General features: G+C 40.2%; 1 protein-coding gene across 3 annotated transcripts in view; it reads right to left on the reverse strand.

Annotated features, from left to right (window-relative positions):
* Positions 1–713: 713 nt before the first annotated feature.
* The window catches only part of LOC136018939 (tropomodulin-2), a 34,229-nt gene continuing 12,237 nt past the window's right edge, over positions 714–22,705 (reverse strand). For all 3 annotated transcript variants that reach the window (XM_065688628.1, XM_065688629.1, XM_065688630.1), the window contains exons 4-10: positions 11,558–11,680; positions 10,727–10,813; positions 7,919–8,049; positions 7,195–7,302; positions 6,813–6,956; positions 6,340–6,484; positions 714–4,222 (exon numbers count right to left, since the gene is read on the reverse strand). In XM_065688628.1, coding sequence (XP_065544700.1) covers positions 4,188–4,222; positions 6,340–6,484; positions 6,813–6,956; positions 7,195–7,302; positions 7,919–8,049; positions 10,727–10,813; positions 11,558–11,680 — 773 coding nt within the window. In that variant the 3' untranslated portion in view covers positions 714–4,187. The remainder of the gene's footprint in view (positions 4,223–6,339; positions 6,485–6,812; positions 6,957–7,194; positions 7,303–7,918; positions 8,050–10,726; positions 10,814–11,557; positions 11,681–22,705) is intronic.

Genomic DNA, 22,705 nt, shown 5'->3' on the forward strand with positions numbered 1-22,705 from the left:
GAAGGGCTGGGACTGCAGGGTTGGACGAGGTATCGGTCGGTGCTCGGCTGGGGGGAGTGGGGCGAGTTATCTGTTGGCTGGTGCTGAGGTGTTGTATTCTCTTCCCTTGCTATATCCTTTACCATTATTATTATTATTGGTGGTAGCAGCAGTGATTTGTGTTATACCTTAGTTACTAAACTGTTCTTATCTCAACCCGTGGGAGTTGCATTCTTTTCGATTCTCCTCTCCGTCCCTCCAGGAGCAGGGGGAGGGCGAGAAGGGGGGGAGTGAGTGAATGAGGTTTGTGGTTGGGTTTAAACCACGACACTCAGTCTATGCTTTTAGGTGTTTTACAATGCCCTGGATTCCTTTGAGGCTTAGAGCCTATGTATATCCTAGAAGACATCAGTGTATGTTCTCAGTGTCAAATGAAGTGCCATACGGAAAATTGCTGAGACATCACGTGGAGAAGAAAGTGGCTTGGCAATGACATCACCCAATTCCCCAAGACTTTGAGATACATCTTGTTCTGTCCCATAAGTCTATGTAGGTAAATCTGGGAAGTCTGTTAAACCTGGGGAGAGGTTTCTCTACTCCCAGTGCTGGTTCTGAGCACCCAACTATCATTCACAAAGGTCCAGCCCAGTGCATGTACTGTGGGGGGAAGATGTCAGAGCGTCAAGGGAGGCTTGATTCAAGGCCCAAAACCATGAGAAATTGCAAAAGCCAAATCCTTTATGTAGATTTATTTAGAAAACCCACGATGCTGGGGAGTCACTGTTACATAGCGTGGTGATTCTCCCTCTTGAGTAATATGCACCACACCGTGCGCATGCAATTACTTCTGTTCCAGAGATTACATCTTCATCTAGAGTTATACATATACACATACGGTCCTTAGTGCACACATCGTTCACATATATGTTAGGACATGTACGAAGTTGAGATTTTTCCATGAAAAAAGTATAAAAAATACAAACCAAACTGAAGCTGTCAACACGAGAAGCAGTGTGCAAAACCAGACAAAGTTACTCCTGAATGTTTGCTTAAGAAAAAAGGGCTCTTCTGTCCCTGTTCTCCATTCAGTACTGAGAATAGAAAGTAGAATTTAAAATAGTCACATCCCAACCCCTTTCATGTTAGTTGCAGAGATTTTTATCCAGCTAAATGATATTATATCATATTAATACAAAAATCTGCCTTCAGGCATCACCATTGTGTGCTGCTGTTGTACTGAACAGATCTTTATATTGTTGCAGTTATTTGACTTGTGATGCTTAAGGGCAGGTGACAGCCAAGCTCGTGTGGAGCACACACAAGAGGCAGGACAGAGATGTCCCTGGTCACTGAGACACCCAGCAGGGGCTGGCAGCAGCTGCCTGGAGAGAATGGCCAGGGCTGAGGAATTCTCCTCATGCATGCTGGAAGGAGCCAGACCTCCCAGGTCCCTGCCATGGGGGCACAGCTCCAGGCACTGTCTGCTAGTGCATGGTGGGGCTGGTGTTTGAACAGATACTCCCAAGTGCCTGAGGAACCTTCCTTCAGAGGAAACGTGCCTGTGCAGACAGCATGGAACAGGAAGGGATGGAGAGCCCCCAGGACCTTCCCTAGCCAGGTACATTGGTCCATGGCGCAAACTGTAGCTAACATGGATGGAGCCACCAGACTGTATAACCACTGTGTGGCCCCGAGCAAAGCTATACAGGATGATACGCTGCAGGCATCATGGAGCAGTCAGACCATTCCATCCTTGTAAAACTGCTGCATGCAAATACCAACACTTTAAATAGCAATTAAGACTAGTATGGATTGCACTTGTTTCCCTTCAACACATACATGTACTGCCCTTAAAAAAAAAGTTACAGTAAAAAAAAATCTTCAAAATACATTAAAAAAAAAAAATAATGGTGTTCCCTTGGCTGGATCAAATTAGGAAGAAATAGGGGCAGTGCGAGTCTAATCACTGAAGTCTGTTAGTAACCCTAATCTCTAGGTATTGGGGATGATGATTTTTCCTATCCATAAGACTTTGTGCTGCAAAACCCAGTATTCCCGTGGTAATCCACAGAGGTTTTAAGGACTGTTTTTTTTAAGCCCATGCAGAGTTATGACTATGTTACAGAACCTGACTTTTTTTTTAATGGGATATCAAAGTTTTTCACAACAAATCTTGCATGGATCCAGGGAAAACCTCAGCAAGACTCCCTGGTGTGTTATGTTTTCTATTTGCAAAGCAAAGGTTTCAGCCTTATTCTGAGGAAGAGAGGAAGAGGTGGAAATTGTAAAGACTGGGAGCTCTCTAGGGAGGTAAATTGTGGATAACGCACTTTACATCCCAGCTCAGTAGACTCCTTAGAATAGTTTGCTAAAGTGGGATTTAAGTATAAGTTACTCAGTTTGGACCCCAGTGTGAGGACCAGTATTTAACAGTGAGTTAAATAGACAGTGTTGCCTTGGACCTACTTATTTCCATTATAAAAGGCACGGAGGGAGGGTTCATCCTGTCAGCTTGCACCCTAGCTCTGGTCATGAAGACATCACTCAGGGAAGTATGTCAAATGTGTACCAACTGCTTCTTGGGATCCCCTGGGGTCTAATCCCCGGATGCCCAGCTGCACAGTGGCTCACAGCTCTCCCCCCAGGTCAGGAGTATGCTGCAGTGACCATGACCTCCAGCATTCATTCATCATCTGCAGGAAGCAGTGCTTCATCCCTGTTGTTCCGAAGGAGAGGCCAGTGTTTCCCAGGTAGCAGCTCTAGTCCCAGGTAATTTTTGCAGCTTTCTGAAAGCATTACATCTGTGTGACACACCTAACCCGAGTCTCCCTTAGCTCTTACAGCATGTGTGTATGTAAGCAAAATGAACCTCTGGCTGTTAGTCAGAGAGCTGTTGGCAGTGATAAAACAGTGGTAGAACAGTTCTATACTGTAAAATACACAAAATGAAGCATCAGACTGAATTCTTACTAAAACGTTGATGCTTTTGAGCATCGGGGTTAGCTGCTGCTTCTTTAGGAGTGCTTTCCACTGGGTTAAGATCATGTCCAAGCATCTGAGTTAAGGCTCTGATTCAGCAAAGCATTTGTGCATGTGCTTAAATCTGCCTTTATTCAGGTAAGCGCTGATGTGAATACCTAAGTGCTTTGTGATACAGGGACAAACCTGAACTAAAGCCTATAAATGTAAGTTACGTAGCTGTCACAACTACCCTTTTGATGTTTTTTTTCTGGGTAGCACAGCTGCTTTCCTGGATTAATTGTTTAATTAATCTTCATCTAAAAGGTCCTGAGAACAGTTCTGTAATACTAACAAATGTACATAAATACTAGAACTAAAAAAAGTCCAACACATGGCTCAAAGCAAAACAAATATTGCTGAGAACACTTGTTTAGATTAAGATTAATAGCTGTAAACTGTGCATTCTAGTAGCAAATAAAAATCTGTTGGTCTATAAAAACCAAAACATTCAAAATCTATAGGATTGGCAGCACTACTATTACTTTACAATGTGGAGTAAGGATAACAAATAACATTGCAAAATGATGCACCTAACCTAAGCTTATGTAAACAAGTAGGCTTTGACAATGTTTAGATGTCTAGGCGTGATCCTACACTTGGACCTGGATGGGTGGAGACCCGAGAGGGTAGAAGGGTGCTCTTCCAGTTGCCCAGATCCTGCCGCAGGAGTGAGGCTCAAGGGTGTGATCCTGCAAACCTGTACTGGCTTTACTAGTTCTACTCCTGGGAGCATCCCATTGCAGGATTTAGTTCAGCAGGACTATATACAAAGGATTATTCACAAACATAAGGCATTGCAGAACTTGGCCCTAAAACTTCTATTTTCAGCAGAGAATCCCTTATCATACACAAGATCATATTTTAACATGTCAAAAGGTGTCTAAAATAAGGGTCAGAATCACTGTGTTATGCTCTGTAACACAGTTAAGATTCTGCATATTGGCTTCAGATATTGCAAAACATTTTGGTGTTTTTTCCATTAAAATCAAACCAACTGTGATTCTTTCTCACAAAACAATAAATTTAACCTTGAAAGTTAAAAACGAACAGGCTGTGTTTTCAAGGTTAAAAGGAGACATTAACAGAAATGAGCAATTGCCATTATATACTCCCTTCTGACCAGTGAGCACTCAGAGATTGCGGTTGTTGGTGGCCTCCAATCTTGCCTTGCATCCTCTGTGGCATGGCTACTGCCGCTCTGCTTCCACCCGCTTTTTACGAACTAGACCAATAAAACAAGACAAGAGCAGTCATTATTGCTTTTCCGATTGCCTAAGGACTCTTCTCACTAACACACTCCCTTCCCAGTACCATGAATAGGAAGGAAGAAGCTTCTAAGAAATACTCAGAGGGATTATGACGATAAATGCTGTAATTAACAGATCTCAATGCTAAACGAAACATTTGTATCTAAATTGAACTTTTCTTTCTATATCACAGACTACAGAATTTCACCAAGTGTTCATATCAACACATTGTCTATAAAAATTAGAATCTGAGCTAAAGGCTTTAGATGATGAAGAAATCGCCATTTCCAGTGCTTCCTCCCAATGATTCCATTTAGATTTCTGCTACATTTTAATTGTTCTTTTAAAAGCCACTGTGTTCCAACTAAATTGATAGTTGTCTGCTCTGATCTGTATGACAGTGCTCTGGAGTGTTTAAGCGTTAGGCATCAAAAGTAAATAACACTTTTAATTGTGAAAGTGTATACTATAGGTGAGAAATAATCATATCCTTTTAGAAAATAATTTGAAGTACTTTTAAGTACTGATATCCATGAGTATTGGCAACAAGGAAAACAACATATTGGACCTTAAATTATCTGGTTTAATTTCACATGCTCTGACTGCATCAACCATCTGATAGTAAGTTAATTACCAATTAACTCCAGATTCTCACTAGAAACCAAGTAGGTTGAAGTTGCCATTTAGCACAGCAGACAGTGATGAGCTTTGTGTATGGGCAAGATTATTTTGACGAACACTTAATTGTGAATTTTTACAGCACTTAAAATACGTTACAGCAGGTCTAGTTGGGCAGTATTTGCTACTCCTTGCCCTAATAAAAATGTATTGAGTCTTCTCTGACTTGGCCAGAAAAGATTAGTGAGGTTCTTCTGTTTGTGCGATACAAAATTTGGTGTTACATCAAACTGTCATGTCCCATTTCTGATATTGAACTGCTGAAGTACAGAACAAAAGCAGTAAAACTGGATGAATGAATGCTTTTCACTACAGAAAGTCAATAACAACAATATATTACTACAAACATCCCACTACTTTACTATCGGGAGATTTATCTCATAGTGCTTTCTTGACAGACTGTGTTATTCCAAAGCCTACACTGTAACATCAGTTATTTCTGTCTGCTTTCAGTGTTTTTGTTGCTTCATTTATTTTATTGAATTCTTTTAGGTATTCTGTCCTACTAAATCTTGAACAAAACAATCCAATACAAAAGCAGAAAAATGAAGACTGGGTACAGGACAGATGTCTAATGGCATCTGGTTAAATAGTGAAAAAAGGTCTTTTTCTCTTTGTTGTTGGGGTGATTCAAATACCATTCCAGAATGTTAATAGTTTCAGGACAAATAGTATATAACTGGAATCTTAGGTATTGCTAAAAATTAAAGCTGAAAAAGCATAAAAGTATGTGTAAAAGAAATGGGTTCCAGCTCAACTCTTATCTTGGTTCTCACAGACATAAACCCAAGCTGAAGCCAGCAAAGGCATCATGGTTTGATACCCATGTGGAATTGATTAAAAAACACAGAGTTAATATTCCCCCACCCCCCTTCTTATTCTAAACTACCCCTGCCTGGTCATCTCCTCCCTATTCCATGTATTGAGCACACAGAGCAGAGCATGTCATGCTCAGGTAAAACTTGCAAAGCTTTGTCTTTGCCTGTACTTGGTCATGCAGGCAGGAAAATCTTTTTGGTTCCCTTGGTTGAGCAAGCTTGGTTTGTCATGGGCAGGGCAAAGAAGCAATGACTTCTGCGTTCACTGAACAAACAGGATGGGTTTGGCTTTTTCCTTACTGGCCAGAACAGCTGACAGGGCAGCTGGAAATCCAGGGTGCTCCATGGAAAAGACTGAAGTAACTCTCCTTCCCAGGAGGGCTGGGAGAAGAATAAGAGTAGCTTTTAATCACAGTGAGATCTTTGCTTTTGTCTACGCTAGAGTCTGTGGAGCTATGCATCACCCCTCACGTATAGCAGATTGAATGCTGTAGAGGTGAAATTCAATCTTATGTACAGACAGGAAGAATTGTGTCTAGGAAGGTCAGGACTTGGCTCACATAAACAAATGATGAGTAGATGTAGTAGCATCTTACCCAGATCATTGTTTTTAGTGATAGCTGCTGCTACTCTGGTTCTTGGACCTTGCTTGGTGAACTGGTATCCAAACTTGAGAATCTTGGAGTTCTCCTCCAGCATCTTGGCAATCTCCATCTCTACAGCTGTCCCCAGCTGTTGCCTCTGTTGGTCATGTGGTGAAATGTCCCCAAAAGAAAAGAAAATATTTGTTCTCATATGAGAGAGAAATAAGTAGTTATATTTCAGTACTGTGCTGCAAACTACAAAGAGAATCCCATCCCCAGAGATTTTGCTCTGGGTTTTATATTTGGCTTTGACCAGTTTTATTTAGAAGTTTTCCACTGTTTGGCTGCATAAACATGGGATGTGAGCTGCAGAATGACTGAGTCACAGCAGCTGCCTTGACTTTGCCAGAGCCCTCTAGGAGAACCCTCTTGGAATCCATATAGAAGGGAAACAAAAGTGGACTCACTCAATGTTCTCTCTTTACCTGGTTGTCAATTTTAATCTCTGTCAGGGATTCATTCTCTTTCAGTGCATCAATCAGTGCCAAAATACCCGTGCCAGTAATGAAGTTGGATTCTACATTCAGACTCTTCAGTGTTTTGTTCACTTTCAACATATCTGCAAATGCCTGAGGGGTCAAAAAGAAGGAATACAAGATAATGTCTTGAGGGTTTCAGGAAATAACAAGGAATTTGCAAAATATAGTACCTACAAAGAAACAGAACGTAAATAGGCTTACAAGGACATAGAGGTAGATCAGAACAGATTACCCTTCTACTTTGCATAGTCATAGAGAAATTCTGTGAGGGAAAATGAAGAATGCATCCTAAAGCAGGGTTTTTTTTTCCAAGCAGTGTTTAACTTACAATAGCTACCGGGTCATTGCTTCGAGTAGCTGCAAGGCTGAATGTCTTCACATGCGTGTTGCTTTCCAAAGCTTTTGCAAATTCTTTCAGTGTTGGAATAGGAATATTCTACATTAAGAAGACAAATCCAGTAATTAGGAAAGCCAGTCATATCACTAGACACTGATTTTAATTACTATCAAGCTGATTGATAGCCACAGTCTATGCAGTTTAAACATCCCTGATACTTTTAAGGGTAACTCAGAATGGACAAAGTGTCCTCTGTTCATAGAGGCCTTCAGAGACCCATGAGACGCCTGCGCCAGGATGCGATGTCAGCACTGCCTTTAACTGGGTCAGGCCACCACAAGCATGTGACTGATCTTGAGCTACTTTCCTATTCCTGCCGTTGGTTGTTTAGTCTCTACATGCCAGCTCCTCCTCCATTTGCATGGGTGGGCTAATTGAATTTGGCTGGTGATGATTACATAGTGCCCATGAGAGGTCTTGCTTTACAGTCTGCTAAAGAAAGGCATCCAGAGTCACCCCTTGGGCTTTTAATCGGCATCTAATTCAGTATCAGGCATTGGTGACCTTGAAACCTCCACAACAGTTCCCTCCACACCCCTTTCCTGTGTGTCCTGCTTTTTCTGAAGAGACAAAATTGGAAGATAAAAGGCAAGGGCTTTGTAAATATTTGAATAAACTCTCCTACAAATGACATAAATGAAACCACAGCATCTACCTTTATGTTGTTAAGATTAATTTCTACGAGACTAGGATCATTTGCTTTTATCCTTTGTAAACTTGCTTCCACATTGGTTGGATTAGGTGGCTCCTCAAAGATGGGCTTGACCTTTTCACCTTTCACCACATCTGCAACACAAGATCTCATGAAATGTTGATGTGAGGATCAGGCATCATCAGTAACAGTCTGATTTTCCAATTCCCATTTAAGTTTGTACGGTAGCATTCAAGAAAGGGTTTATATGAACCACAAAACTTGGAAACAGGAGTATCAGCCCTGTTATCCCTGCCATGCACTTTGCACCTTCTGTGCACCCAGAAACATGTCATTGGAGGCTGTAGTTACAGAGGCTGGGCGGTATCATCATGGGAAAATTCCTCCTTTATGTACAACAGTCATGGTGCAATGAAATTGAGGCAAAGCAGCTTTAAAATGGGATAACATACACTGTAAAACACTTCAAGGTCTGCTTTGTTCTTTGTCTAATATCTGTAAAGGAAAGGCGTGCTCAGAAATTGCCCATTATATTAGTCAGAAAACATCCCTGTACCTATGAAGAGGCTGTGCTAACAGAAAAGAACATGAGAAGGAGGCCCCTCGCTTTCCTTCTCTCGGCTGATGCTATCAGCCTTGTATTTCAATTCAATTAGCTCTTGTAAAATTGCAACATCTGCACTTTCTAAATAATAAAACCATCAAGGCATGAAAAGTAAGTCTATCTGCCAGCACCAAGATTTATGAAGTCTTTGAGCATTCATGCTCCAAAGAGATACAGATTTTAATGCTGGAAGCTATGGGCTATAAGTATTCTTAGAGATTCATAAAAAACATAGGTTAGAAAACAATTACTACTTCTAATTCCCATGCCTGTAGTTTCAGAGATTAATTTTAATCCCTGACCACCCAACCCACCAAGGAATATGTTACTGACCACAAGTATGTTTAAACCCTTTTATGTTGCAGACAGTGAGTGATTTTGAAGACATGCTCAAGTCTCAACATACTGCACATTGCTGCTCAGTGCAATGGGTAAAGTTCGTGCCATACCACAGGCCAAAAGAAAACCAAATACTTTGTTAGAACTCATACTTGTAGTAGAGATGAAGTCATACACAAACCTTGAGCTGGTTTTCACTCTGCTCCCTTGCACTCTGAACTTTTTATTTCACTAAGTCCCTGAGAGACCTCACATATCCCTAAATAACACTCCAGCCTTCCTAGGGAGTAGGTACAATGAATATAGTGAATTCACCTTAGGTGCAAAGATGGAAAGTAAACAAAAACCAGCAAAGCATGTTTTGCACTAGTGGTAACACTATGCCAAGCTGGGAGCTGGAGAGACACTAGCACCCTGTCCTCAGGTTAGACATCACAGTATGCTCAGTCTGGAGCTAGCAGCATTTTTCATTTTCTATTTCTTGTTGCTTCTCATGAGGTATATCTTGTTTCTTTAATCATCGTGCTGTTCTGCCGCATTGACGGGCAGCTGTTGAGATGTCTCCCTCTTTTACCAAAGCATTTTACTTGGCTAAGAAAAGGTCTTGCTTTTGGACCAAAGAATACAGAGATGTGACTTTCTGGTTCTTAACTGTGTGATTGGAGCACGGTGTAGCTGACTCACATAGCTGACATTTTGACTCAGTGCAATAAAAATATTCTGAAATCTGTGTAATGCTTGCAGTGCCTCTTATGAGATAGATGGCAGCTCGCACAGCGTCCTGTTAGGCAGGCTTGCAGAGCAGTCTTAATCCTGAGAGAAGTGAAGTGGCACGGTGTCCTGTCAACTTTCCCACCTCCGCTTTAGTAATGAAGCATGGAAATTAAAGTCCTTGTTAAAGATAGCTGCTGTTCTCGTGGCCTTAGAAGAAGCTTCTTGAGTAATTTCCCTAGAAAAGGGCATTCCATGATTTTGTCTTAAAAAGCAAAATTTAGCCCACTTGATATTCCAGAGCTTGGAGGTGACGAGCCCCTGATCAAGACCTGGAAGTGCTCAAGAAAAACTTGGAATTCAGACGTACTCACTTCTCCCCCCATCCAGCCTCCTGTTGGCTGCCGAGCCAAGATCTGATTCAGCAGAGGTCTGTTTATCTAGTGCAAACATTCCTGGATTTTGTTTTTAGTAACTACAGCTGTTACTGTTGGGGGATTTCCTGAACGATTACACTTCCGGTGTACCTAAGGAACCATATAACAGACAACACATAAACACGCTGCCACAAGGCAAAGGTGGGAGGTAGTAGATCAGAGAGAGCAGCCGAGGCAGGAGCACATCCATGCAGTTGTTGGCTCCTTGTGAATGCAACCTGATGTGACTGTAGTCACCGATGTGACTCAAGTCTCCAATGTGACTCTGCTAGGGATTCTGCCACATTTGAGCCCCATGGCTACAAGTCATTCTTCAGGTGAGCAAATATATTTGGGGTGAGATGGCCTGGCCTGTGCTGTGGCCACCTCTTAGCTACAGCTCGCTATGTTTTCCATCTTCTACCTAAACTGCAGCAGAACAACAATATGTATGTCTTAGCTTCTTAAATACTCTCGTACTTTCAAGCACCTCTGCAGAGCCAGATATTGCTTTCTAGGAAAGCAAAGCTCCTTAGGAATGATTTATTTGCATAGTACTGTTGTCATTATACATAATTAATTTTAAGATTGTATTTATCTTAAAGAGCTACCCCTCATGAATAATTAGATTAATTAAGTTGGCCCAGTTACATTACATTAAATTAGACCAATACACCCAACCTCTAGGTGTAAAGTCTCTGAACATGAAACACAGCCCACAAGAGAAATCAGCTTGCTTACTTCTTACAGTTCCTTTTCCATCTTTACTGCGGGCTCCTCCTTCATCAAATTTTGGGTTGTTGACCATGTTGTGCACTCCAAGAACAGCTAAAATGTGTAAATACCAGCAACAGGATACAACGTTAAAGGTGGGAACAAAGACTGCAGAAAAATATCTGCTACAAATTCTAGTTTAGGTCCCCAAACAAAACCCCTTTATAAAATATTCACTCTGGGTCATGCTTGCTTGTAGGGGGGGTCTTTAGAGGTCTAAGTACTGGACATACAGACATTTGTAACATAGACTTTTGAGCAATTGAATCAATGTAGTATGCACATCACAGAAATGCCAGCTGGAAGGAACTGCTGCGGGTCATCTTGTCCAGGCTGCCCCCTCAAGCAGGAATGTTGCCAGCATTAATGAGGTCAGCCATGGCTTTGTCTAGCTGGATCCTAAAAACATCCAGGGAGGGAAATCCAGAAACTCTTTGGGTTACTCCTAATAATTCCTCTTATCCTCACATACAAACTGAGCCTCTTACTGCTTTCTGTTTGGCATATCTGAGAAGAATGTAACTGTACATGCTTGAACTTCAGTAGTGTCAGAGAATAAATTGTGCTGTATTTGCTGATACGTCTCCCATAAGTTATCTAATTAGATGTTATTCTGTAGGATCCTGTATTAATTAAACGTTATTAACTCTGTGTAGATTTTTACTTTTATCGTCAGTTTACTCTTACAGAAAAGTGAAACAGCAGATGCCTGGCCAATGATCATGAAACACTGCTGGTGGCAGGTTAGGCAGAGAAGAACCAGGCATGTAGGGGGATCATACCTATACATTATCTAACCTGCAAGATCATAGAGCTCAGTATCTGAAGCGCTGGCCAAGGCTTCTTCTAGTTCCGGATCCAGGGTCACTTTCTCTTCTGTACGGGTTTCTATGGGCTTTTCTTTAGGGATAAATATTTTTCCTAAAACAAGAAAAAAGCCAAAATGAGTAATGAATTATTGGAACAACTCCTCTGCCTCCTGGCAGTGGTGAGAGTAGGTCTGTGACAGTGGAAATGCCTGGTTTCTTCTTTCTTATGTGATACTATCTTCCACACCACAGTCTAAAAATAAAAGGTGCAGACTTCTGCTCTTTATTGCTGATTATTAATGTGGAAGAAAATTCCCTAAGATAAATCCCTAGGAGCAGTCACAGCTGGGATTTTTCTGAAGTTCCTTTGACCTTAAACAGGGAGACTCAGGTCTACACAAAAAGCTTGCACAGGTTTCATCCTTACAGTTAAATGAGGCACTAGAAGCAGTTAAAACCATCCGACTGCAAGAACCTTTCAGTTTACCAAATTCCATACAAGAACCTGAAACCTCAGTAACCTCTTCTCCTCCAGTAACGGAATTTAACTCCCACTCTCTCCATGAGTATTTCCCCTCTGTGTCTCCTGATAATCATTCACATAAGTAGCCTTACCCTAAAAGTGCAGGCCTGAAAAGTATGAACTGAGTTAAACCATATGTTCCCCAAGAAACACTCCTGACCTCTTTGTCCCTCTGTGTATGCTGCTGTTACATTGGGGTCAGCAGGTGTGTGTTTCCATGCTATATCCCCCCAGGACTGAGATCATGGTCTCCTCTGCTGAAATGAGAAAATTGTAGGATAAATCCAGAGACAACATAACACATCCCACTTCTCCTTTGGCCTGCTATTGTAGTTAACTTTAGGAGTGTGATGATGTAACTGCAAATGCTTGGAGTGAGGCCCTTGACATCAGAGCTAAGGCTGCACTTCAACCACCAGCACTGCTGGGGCTTTTCTCCCATTCAACACTTTCCGATACCAAACCCATAGTCAGTAATACAGCAAATGATGCCACATGCAACAGAGAGCGTCATTGTTCTGATAGTTCTGTGAATTCCCATGTTTTACTCTGCTGTGGAGTAGTTCCTCTCACCTTGTCCCTAACAGCTTCTCAAGCAGGCTTTAGTTAATCCCATTGTAATGAAGGTGGGATGACCTCTGGATGCAGGTGGCATTGGCCCACTGTCAACTTTAAATTGTTTTTTTGCACAGCTTTGTACACTCTAAATGTAATGCTTGAAGCATATCCCATGGCTTTCTGAAAGGTCTCTAAAATAGCTTAATTTGACTGTATTAGTGATATCATCTTGTTACCATTAATAAATGCAGTTCTGATATTTAGTGTTGAACTACAGATGCTTTGCCTCTCTTTTTTCAACACTGTCATCCTTTTGTCACTTAATTTTTCCCCACCATGGCCCAAACTATCATTTTCATTTAGATAATACCCAATTCATTTATCTCTTTATCTACAGCAATTTCTGTACTGTCAGCTTCCATAACTGAGGTCGTTGAATATGCTCAGGCAAAAAAAAATTTAATTAATGGAAATTTCTGGAACTCTGGCAAGGTTTCAATTATTTACTCTAGAAATATTTGTACCAATACTAAATAATTTCTGATTGCAAAACTGGGCAGAAGGTTATGCAGAGAGACAGGAATATCACGTTATGATTCAATGTTCAGGACATATTTTAAATAGGCCATTTTTTTAAGAGGCTTCTAGAAGATAAAAGCCTTTGTGGGCCAAAGGTAAGAATCATTTATCTTTCACCATGCAGTAGGTGATATGAATCAGAGACAGTTATCCCAGTAGCATCAAACAAAAGCCAAGTGGAAATCGGGGGTGAGAAAAACTCTGTGAAGATAGATTAGTCATGTCCTGCAAATTTCATAACAGCTCAGGTGCCAAGATTTCAGACTCCCTCTGTACAAGCACCTAATCTGGAGTGTTGGATGGCAGCTCCAGACACCACTGACCAAGACCTGATGCCAGTTTGACTTGTAAGGATAACACATAAGGAAGTCATTACTATGCTGGAAACTAGAAGACCAAAATTAACCGGACTATCCGAGTAAGCAATCAATAGTGAGCAGTGCTATCCATAAAATATTTTCCTTTCTCATCACTGGTGGTTCCACATGAGTTTCAAGTAATCTGTAGGTTGTCTGAGATCTTGAGGGAATCCTGCTTCCTTTATCCTGACTGATAATACTGTCCCCCTGACAGCTATACTCCACAGCTTGCATGAAACCTCTCCATCAGGCACTAAGTGATTCTTCACAGACTCAAACCCAAGCCACACTGTGAACGAATGCTGATAGAAGTCTATACTTTCACACACAAGGAGACAAAGGACCTCTGGTGTAAACTGGACACAATATGTAATATATCTGGTCCTTCTCTATGGATAGTGGACATGGGTAGGGCAAGTATCTTGTGTAGCAAGGAATCCAGGGATAATGGAAACGAGTACAGGCTCATACTTTTTCTGTGCAGTTCACATATATAGGAATACAATTTTTAAGCATTTGTTTCAGGCATATGTAATTGTTGGATGGCAGCCCAAATCTGTTTAAATGTGTATATGACCCCAACGATAGTTTCATTTAAAGCATTCTTGGCAAATGGTATAGAAAAAAGATTCTATTATTGGTTATCTGAAATATTTGAAGGGGAAAGGTCATGTCAAATCTGGCAATATATGTCTTTAATATATGTGGGCCTTGCTGGTGTCCAGTGTGTTTTTAAAATATTTTTTTCCTGCTATCTAGACAAGAACATTCTTTTGCATTATCCCACTGTCAAGAGATGCTGTAGCATAGCCAATAAGCGTTAGGAGAGTTTATGCATTTAGCATGGTATTAGTCCACCCCCAGCAGAAGTGGTGTCTGTGTTTATAGGCCTTTCAACCAGTTTTCCTTCATTATTGTAAGGACAGAATTTAAAGATTCAGGCGGTCCCTTCTGGTCCCACATCCATATATTGTAAATTCATTATAAAGTGAAATCATGGAATCTGCTGCCAAAATAGAATATGGATTATGGCTTGCTTGTTTCAATGGTCCAGCTTAAATTTAAAATGTATTCTTTGGAATAAGCATTGGAAGAATAGTAATGTTTATTATTTTAAAGTGAGATTTATGATGAAAGGCTGCTGCTCTTGGTGCTATTTATATTCATGCTGTATTTCAGAAGGTACTTCATTATAACATTAATTGTGGTAAAATTAATTGCGTTACATTTGCTTCCACAACATGCTAATGTTCTGTTCTAAGTCTTAATACTAATAGTTTATTTATCAGTGAAAAACACAGTGACAAAAGCTATGTTTATACATATCATACTTGAGCTACGTCAGAATTAACAGCACAAATATAACCACATTTATGCACAGAAATAATCTGGTGTTTAACTGCAAAACAAAATTCAATTTCAGGAAAAAAAAAAAAGTAAGTGTTAAAATATCATTTAATTTTTACACATGCATTGAAACCCAAACTGTCTGGAATCCAAAGTGCTTTTTTCAACATGAAATTTTAAGCATAAATCAATGCCATTCTCCCCTTCCTTCAGTCAAACTGGGCTAAGTCCCTGGGGTGACTTGGAAATGACTGAGGAGGCTTATTATAACCCATGGTCTTTCTGACTGTGAATGCACCGGGTAGAGATCTGTTCTGCCTCAGCCTACTGCAAACCTATTACTTTTCACACACTGCAAAACTTCTATTCAACTTGAAATATGATATGGTTCATGTTTTAATCAAAAGAAGCTTGGGGGAAAAAAATCCATTGAAAACCAGAGAGAAGGATTCAATGCAAAGGACTACAGAGAGACATAGAAATGCAGGGAGGTCAAAGGAAGAATTCTAGTAAAAAAAGGAGATAACTCTTGGTGGTACAGTCATAAAACCCTAGACATAATTTTGCCACTTTGTTTCAGCAAGCTTTGATTTCCTGCATTGTGCCAATGACCCCATTAAGTAATGTCAAAGTAAAGCAAGGAAATGAGATGCATCCCTAACTTCATTTCATACAGTAATAGTTAACTGCACAACCACATATGCACATCTTAGGAAATTGTATTAATTGAGCAGGGAACTACTTCAAGTGCTTTTTCTTGAAGCAGGTTTATTTGTTTACTGTTATATAAAGGGAAAAAAGAAAAGGCATTTGAACATTTTGAGGATTTCACCTTCATTTATAGTTTTCAGCATTTGGAACATCATTTCTGGTATGTCTTCTCTCTGCCTTCCTGCTTATGTTATCACACTTTTCTGCATAAATATAAATTTCCACCTTTTTTATTTAGTATAAATACTTAGTGTTTATTCCCACCTTGTACAAGCCAAAACTCAGCAAAGCACAGAACAATGGGAAATAAGCCATTTATACTCACTGTAAAAATGTCCTTTTATTTAACACCAGTTTACTAAGGATAGTTACTTAATTTTATAATATAAATGCACTTCCTGCCACAATTGTAAAACAAAAATGTACTCTCTTTTCCTATAAACTGTACCTCAGGTTATTGTACTTTTAAGAAAATATCTAGTTACACTTACTACTTCCTACTTTCCAATGAATCTCTGCCTACAGTGAGTGCCTGTTTATTCTCAATTAGAGAATGTGACACTGACCTTAGGAGTGAAATTCAATAATCTCGGAGATCTGCCTTGAATAAATCACAGGCACTTGATTCACTTTTTCTATTTTGCACTATTCTTCCCTTTTGAGCCTTAAATTCCTCCCTATGAATACTCTATGAAAATGGAGCTCAATTAGTTCTTATCAGGAAAAAACATGTATTATGAAAAAGAAAATAAGAGAAGTTCAAATAAGTGTGAAACTGAAAGCTAGTAGTAATTAAAATGCAGTGTCATAATTGCTGCTGTACTGTTACCCTTGGATTTGTGTCTGCATATTCCATGCCTTAAAATTCAGGATAATGGATAGGAAGGTTGCAAAGTTAAGCTTTCCAAAGTTCTTAAATCTATTGTGCCTATAGACAAAGAATGAACTTAAACTGCAGCAGCACCTTTGATCAGCGTGCTGTGTCTGCCACCTTAGAAATACCCTTTAAAGTATTCTTCTGAAAAGTATACATTCTCAAATAAAAATAAACAAAAGCCAACCTATAATCTTTAAAACAGAAGGAAGCCCAGAATTTAATCAGACCCTCACATGGATTATCACATTATCCCAACTGTTTCGGGTCCCTGTAGTCCTACGGCAGTCCTCTGGATTACCACCTGGATTAACCTGCTTCACCAACAGAGGAGAAAGCTCTTATGTCTGATGTGGAATGGCAGCAGAGTCAAGCTGTGCTGTTGGGCTTCAGGTTCTCAGGGATATCAAAGAACCTTGAAACTTGGGCCAGATGCCACTAGTTATGTTCTTCTCTGGCATCTCTTCTATTCCTTATATCCTTCTTCACCGCCCCCTGTGCCTTCTCCATCTCCTGTGTCTCCTGGTTTTGCACACCTTTGAATCCTGACCCTTCCCACCACCTCTGTCCTCTCTTCCTTACCACTGCTCTCTTCTACAGCTTCTACAGTAGAGCTGCCACATCTAGTCCCTCGTCCTGAACATATTCATGCAGCTCCTTGAAAACCAATCCCTCCACCTCTGCACTAGCCTCTCTGCTGGCTGTTCACTCTTTTTCACTCCTTTACAGTGCCCTTACGAAGTGAGGAAAGCACTGTGAGAGCAGGAGGGAGACTTGCCGCCCTTGGTTCTGGTGTGGCAGTGGCCTCTCAGATGAGCAGTTCCAAAGAGCATCTTGCACATCCCACACACCTTCCAGCTGGCCACGCCAGGTCTCTCCAGGCTCTGCTGTGAACCACGTGTGCTCTCTGCACATGCAGGCAGAAGCTCTGAGGACATGACTAATACTCACTGCAGGAGGGATATTTGGAGAACACTATCACAAACTGGAGGTACAAGAAAACATAATATTTTGAGGATGCCAAATTAAAGTGTATTTCCCTGGGGATTCCAAAGGGCATACATTTCAAGTCCCTTCTTCAAAGCATGGAGGCACTGCAGCTCATAAAAAAACAGCTGGAAAGATTTACTTAAGAGGGCTAAAACAATGTGTTTTCTCCTAATCTTGTTCTTGGGAACAGCCAAGTCCTTTTTGCTGACACTTCCCAAAAATTCAGCCTGAGGCAGACTCTCAGCATGGGAAATTTCAGTGTGAACTGTGCAAGTTTGGCAAAGTCATGAGCAACTAAAACAGGGTCTTACAAAAGCAAGCAGTGAAAGGCACTGGCTGAGGCATTACTGTCAGCAACTGCAGCACCTTCAACACTTCAAGAGACAAACATTAATTCCAAATTTAAGCCTTGAAGAACAGGAAGATGATGGCAAAAACTTAAACCATTTCAGCATTGGGGGTGAAAAAACTGCCCTTCTCAAGACAACAAAGATGCCGTGTCTCTAAACCAAACCCTAACTTTTTTATATAGAGTCTGTTAGAGAAACTTTAATTGGAACTCATTAGCATCTGCTCTAATACTTTGACCTTCTGAAAACGATTGTCATTATTAGTAGTGCTGTGTATTGATACCCTGCTTGGCACAGCACAACATGCAAGATAGATGGGCTCTGCCAGGGCAACTTTGGCCGAAAGTTCTGTTTAATCATCCTTATTTTCTTCCTTTTCCATTTTATCAGTTGGCTAAAAATGTCAGCATTTAATCACATACAAGTGAGTTCCCCTTCCCTTTCCAACCACAAATAATAATAGCCCAATCCACTGGAGTTTTTCCATGACTTTGATGAGAACTGGATGGGATCCAAAATGAAATGGTTTGGCAAGGAGTGGAAGACCTTGTAGAAAAAGGGGGTAGTGGTGAAGAGCTGAAACAACAATCCTTATAGCAATTAAAAATGGCACAGCTTACTTTTCATATCTAATATTTCACAACAACAGAACTTTTTCAATTATGTTTCATTAGTATCATGTAGTTACAAGAACCACTGCAACAAAGCAAGAACAGAAATGTTAATAGTTCATGTTTGTATCACAGTAGGACTCGGATCTTAATTGAGATCAGATGTGCATACTGCACTCAGTAAGAGAGAAAACACGCAGCATTGACATTACTCTAATACTTTGTGCCTACACTGCCCCTTACTTTCTCCACCTTTGCTTTTTATTCCTGAAACCTTTCATGAACTTGAAAATGATACAGAAAAGGCTTCTCAGTGATCAAAGTGTGATAACCAGCTCTTCCAGCTGATGTGTTAAATGCAGTGGGTCAGTCAAAGTAGTTCATCAGGCTCTATGTAAGGATTTCTAGAATATCTGTCCTGAGTAGGAACTAATCCAAAAATACATAAAATAAATACTTACAAACTGCCAGTTGCTATGGCTACAGTTATCAGCCCTAACTCCCTATACTCCATTCCTCATTAATAATGGGGTTTCACTGAAATTTGAGAGCTGTTCTGTACAGGCTTAAAGCCTTCTTTTGTACAGCAATTAATGTAGCATGTTAACAAGCTGAAGTATGGCAGAGCATATATAATCTAATGCATGCCATACATTTGATTGTTTCTGCCAAACATCTCTAACTTTTCCAAACCATGATTACAATCAAAACCAAGGCAATTCCCTTCAATATCAGCCCCCCAACTTGAGCTCATATTTAACACTTCCTGTGTTTCAACCACTCTGAATATCCCTGTCAGCTCTGGAATTTGTTTTGGCTTGTTTTCTAGCACAATCAAAACCTTATGGCTGTGTTCAGTATATAGAGACCAACGCAGGCAACTGAATTTTATCCCTCAGCAGCTGCCTGGTATTGCTTTTTGGTCAAGAACTTTTTAATAAGCTATTAACAACAAAAACCAGAGAGGCAGAGACAGTACATAAAAAATAATGATGTATCACAGACTATTCTGGAAGGACGATATTTTAAACGCCACCTTCTTTTCAGTTCATCATTGAATCTTGAAGTCAGTATCAGCTTTGCATGACAAATGTAGGAACTGGTAGAAATGTCACTTAACATTTGGTAGCAGCATCCCACTTCTTAAATTTGAAAAAATAAATGCTCTCCCAGTAGCAGACAAATACCAAAGTATAAAACACTGACAAAAGCTTAAACCACACTTGACATATTCTAATCCTACTGACATACAAATATTCTCAAGTGGTAAATAGTGCCAAACAGTACATTGGCACCACACCTCTCATTTCTAATTATACACCACTGGATGCATTTTAGAGCTACTGCAGAAGTTATTTTTTAACCAGCAGAATTAGTGTAAAATTAAGTTGGGGCTATTTATCATACGGCTACATTACAGTGCTGCTATAATGCAAAGAAATCATTTAACAGGCATCTATATAATAGAATCATGTATTTACCAATCTTTAAATACACTTTAGAGACCATCAACATGCAGAAGGTGAGGAATAAGCTTTTCCTCAAGCGATATCCTTCTTTAGCTGCTTTTGAGGACACATTTTAGAAATGCAAATTATTTATCCTGAACTAATTACTAAGCTTTGGAAGAATACTAATTATTCTCTAATTAAAGTGACTTTAAATCGAGCACGTAGTATCACATCTGGCAGAACTGCTTTATTTCCTTGCATGGAAAATATCTTATAAATGCAAATCAACTAATTAATATTTTAATACAGTTATTTTGTTATTGTTTTTTTGAATTGAGTGTCAAAATAAGTAATGCTGCAGTTACAGGCATGGATTCTATGATCCAGAGCCAACCACACACTGCCTCTGTGTAGCAGTCCTCATGTTTCACCGGGTTCACCATATCAGCAGGATTATGGTACAATTTATGGGAAGATTTCGGTGCATTTGGCACTCAGAGGTTTCAGTCATGTGTTTATAAGGCTCAGTTTATGTGTGAAGTCTTTGCAGTGCAGAGCAAGGGGACAGAGAACAAGAAAAGGAGGCAGGAAGCCCGGTGCTTGAAGTCTGGTGGTCTTTCTTTAGGACACCTTCTGCTGAGCAAGCCAGGGGCAGCAGAAGAGAAACTCAAGTACCAATAGGGATGCACCAAGCTTAAAATAAGCAGATTCTTTCTAAATGCCAGCTCCCTTACAGCAGCATGGAAATGAGACTGTGCAGTCCATCCAGTTTGCAATTGTCAAGGTACTGGACTTCATCAGACCTCAGATTAATTCAGTTATTTCTAATATTAACAAAGGAACAGAGGGTATTTTCACGGTATTTGTCTTTTGACTTCAAAGAAAATTCGGTAGAATTCTTTGTATTAAATTGTAATTGTAAAATGACTGCGGAAATCATGGAACATGTGGTTGTTTTCATTTGACTTAATCTGCTAAAGCTGATAATGAGGACTTTGTCAGGAACTGGTGGTGTACAAGGAACAGGGGAAATTAAGGGAATAATTCCTTTAGCCTAAAATGTTTCATAACCTCGTAATTGTGGTAATTGTTAAAATTGTCATTTTGAAGTAAATCATCACTGTGACTCAAAAGCAAAACTAAGAATAGCTTTAAGTGCTAGCATGGCTGAATTAACTGTGCTGAGGAAAAAGTGAAATGTGTGGTTATTGGTGTTTGTGAAGCACTGGTACTTCCACACCTGGGACACCAGGAATTAATAAGCAGCACTAATAAGCACTCTAAGGGTATCTGGATGCAAATGCAAGAATAAAACTGCCTTAGTCTCATCAAAAGAAAACTGAAATAGAATAAACAGGCCAGTATGTACAACAACACTGTCAGGGACGATACAAGGATTAGTTTTGTACAGATCAAGTGCCAGTCCTATGGGTATATGCGATTCCACACACTGCTGGTTTTTCGTGGACTTACGTTTCAGGCATGTTTAGAGATTTTGGACATGACTACAGTGCAAAATGCAAAGTCTTAGCCCCAAGTCAGTAAATATCAGTAAGGTGAGACCTGACTGAAGATACTGGTGTAAATATGCAGAGACCTGCAAGCAGTAACTTGTACTACTCTGACACAGCGGTGTGTAGAAGACTGAAAACAACTGGTAATAAATCCATACTACAATAAACCATCTTCCTTTCTGTACAGTATGTGCTTGTTCAGTCCTGCTACCGGCAGGATCACTGCAGTGTCACTGCATTTCAGTGGGCTCAGAATCAACCCTGTGAATAGCACTGAAGCACAAGTTACGATGGAGGAAGAAGTAGGTTAAAGAACATGCTGCATGATAAAACAACATGTAAATCAGATCTAGCTGAAAAATGTCACATTTGTCTAAAGCCATTGTTTCCAAGACTGATAACACAATGTAATGATGGTAACAACTCTTGGCCTGCAAATAATATTTTCTACCTTTGGTAATGATACATAAAGTAAAAAATGCTGCCTTTGACTTTCTTGAAATCTGTCCTTTTCCTTAAGAGGATCCCACTGAAATAATGGCAAATTCATGAGAAGGTCAGAAATGGACCCAGACATGGTTAAGTTCCTTCTTGAATAAAGGGGTGGCCTGAAGTAGACATTTTTATTCACTTCATATATAAATAAGGAAAAGGAGATAATGGTCCTAAAGGAACACTGCTTACTTAAAAAAACACTGCTCCTGTAACCCTAAGGTTATCCTACCAATGTTTGCATGATTAGAGTTAGGTTTTCCTGTTTTTCCTTTTTTTCCTGTAGCTGTAGGACAAAGGGAAGCAGAGAAACTGTCTGCATTAAATAGCATTGCCAGATGTGCTAGTAAACAAGTGGAAAAATACTCATTTTCTGTAAGTGTGTTCCCTGAGGTATTGCTTACAGCAATTGTAGGCAATACTTATGCAGAAAGGCATTTATATGTTTCCTCCTAAACACTCCCCCCCTACAGTACCCTTGCATGGGCCTAATGCTGGACATGGGAACAGTCCAAGTCAGGTTAGCAAGGCCACCTTTGTCCATGCTTGGCTGCAAATAGAGACAGTTGCTGATCTGGGAGCCCTTTGCTGGATGGGCATTTGTGTGTTCCCGTTCCCTGGTTAAACTTGCCGTTGTAACCCCAGTGTAGCAAGGCAGACCACTACACAGCAGATTAAATTACCACTTCACCTCCTGCCTCAAGAGCTCTAGATCCGACTCCTGAGCTTCACCCCACACAGTAACAGCCTCCACCTCTTTTGTCCCAGCATATTCCAC

This window comes from Lathamus discolor, chromosome 8 (genome assembly GCF_037157495.1).
Source record: "Lathamus discolor isolate bLatDis1 chromosome 8, bLatDis1.hap1, whole genome shotgun sequence".
In the NCBI taxonomy this organism is placed as follows: domain Eukaryota; kingdom Metazoa; phylum Chordata; class Aves; order Psittaciformes; family Psittacidae; genus Lathamus; species Lathamus discolor.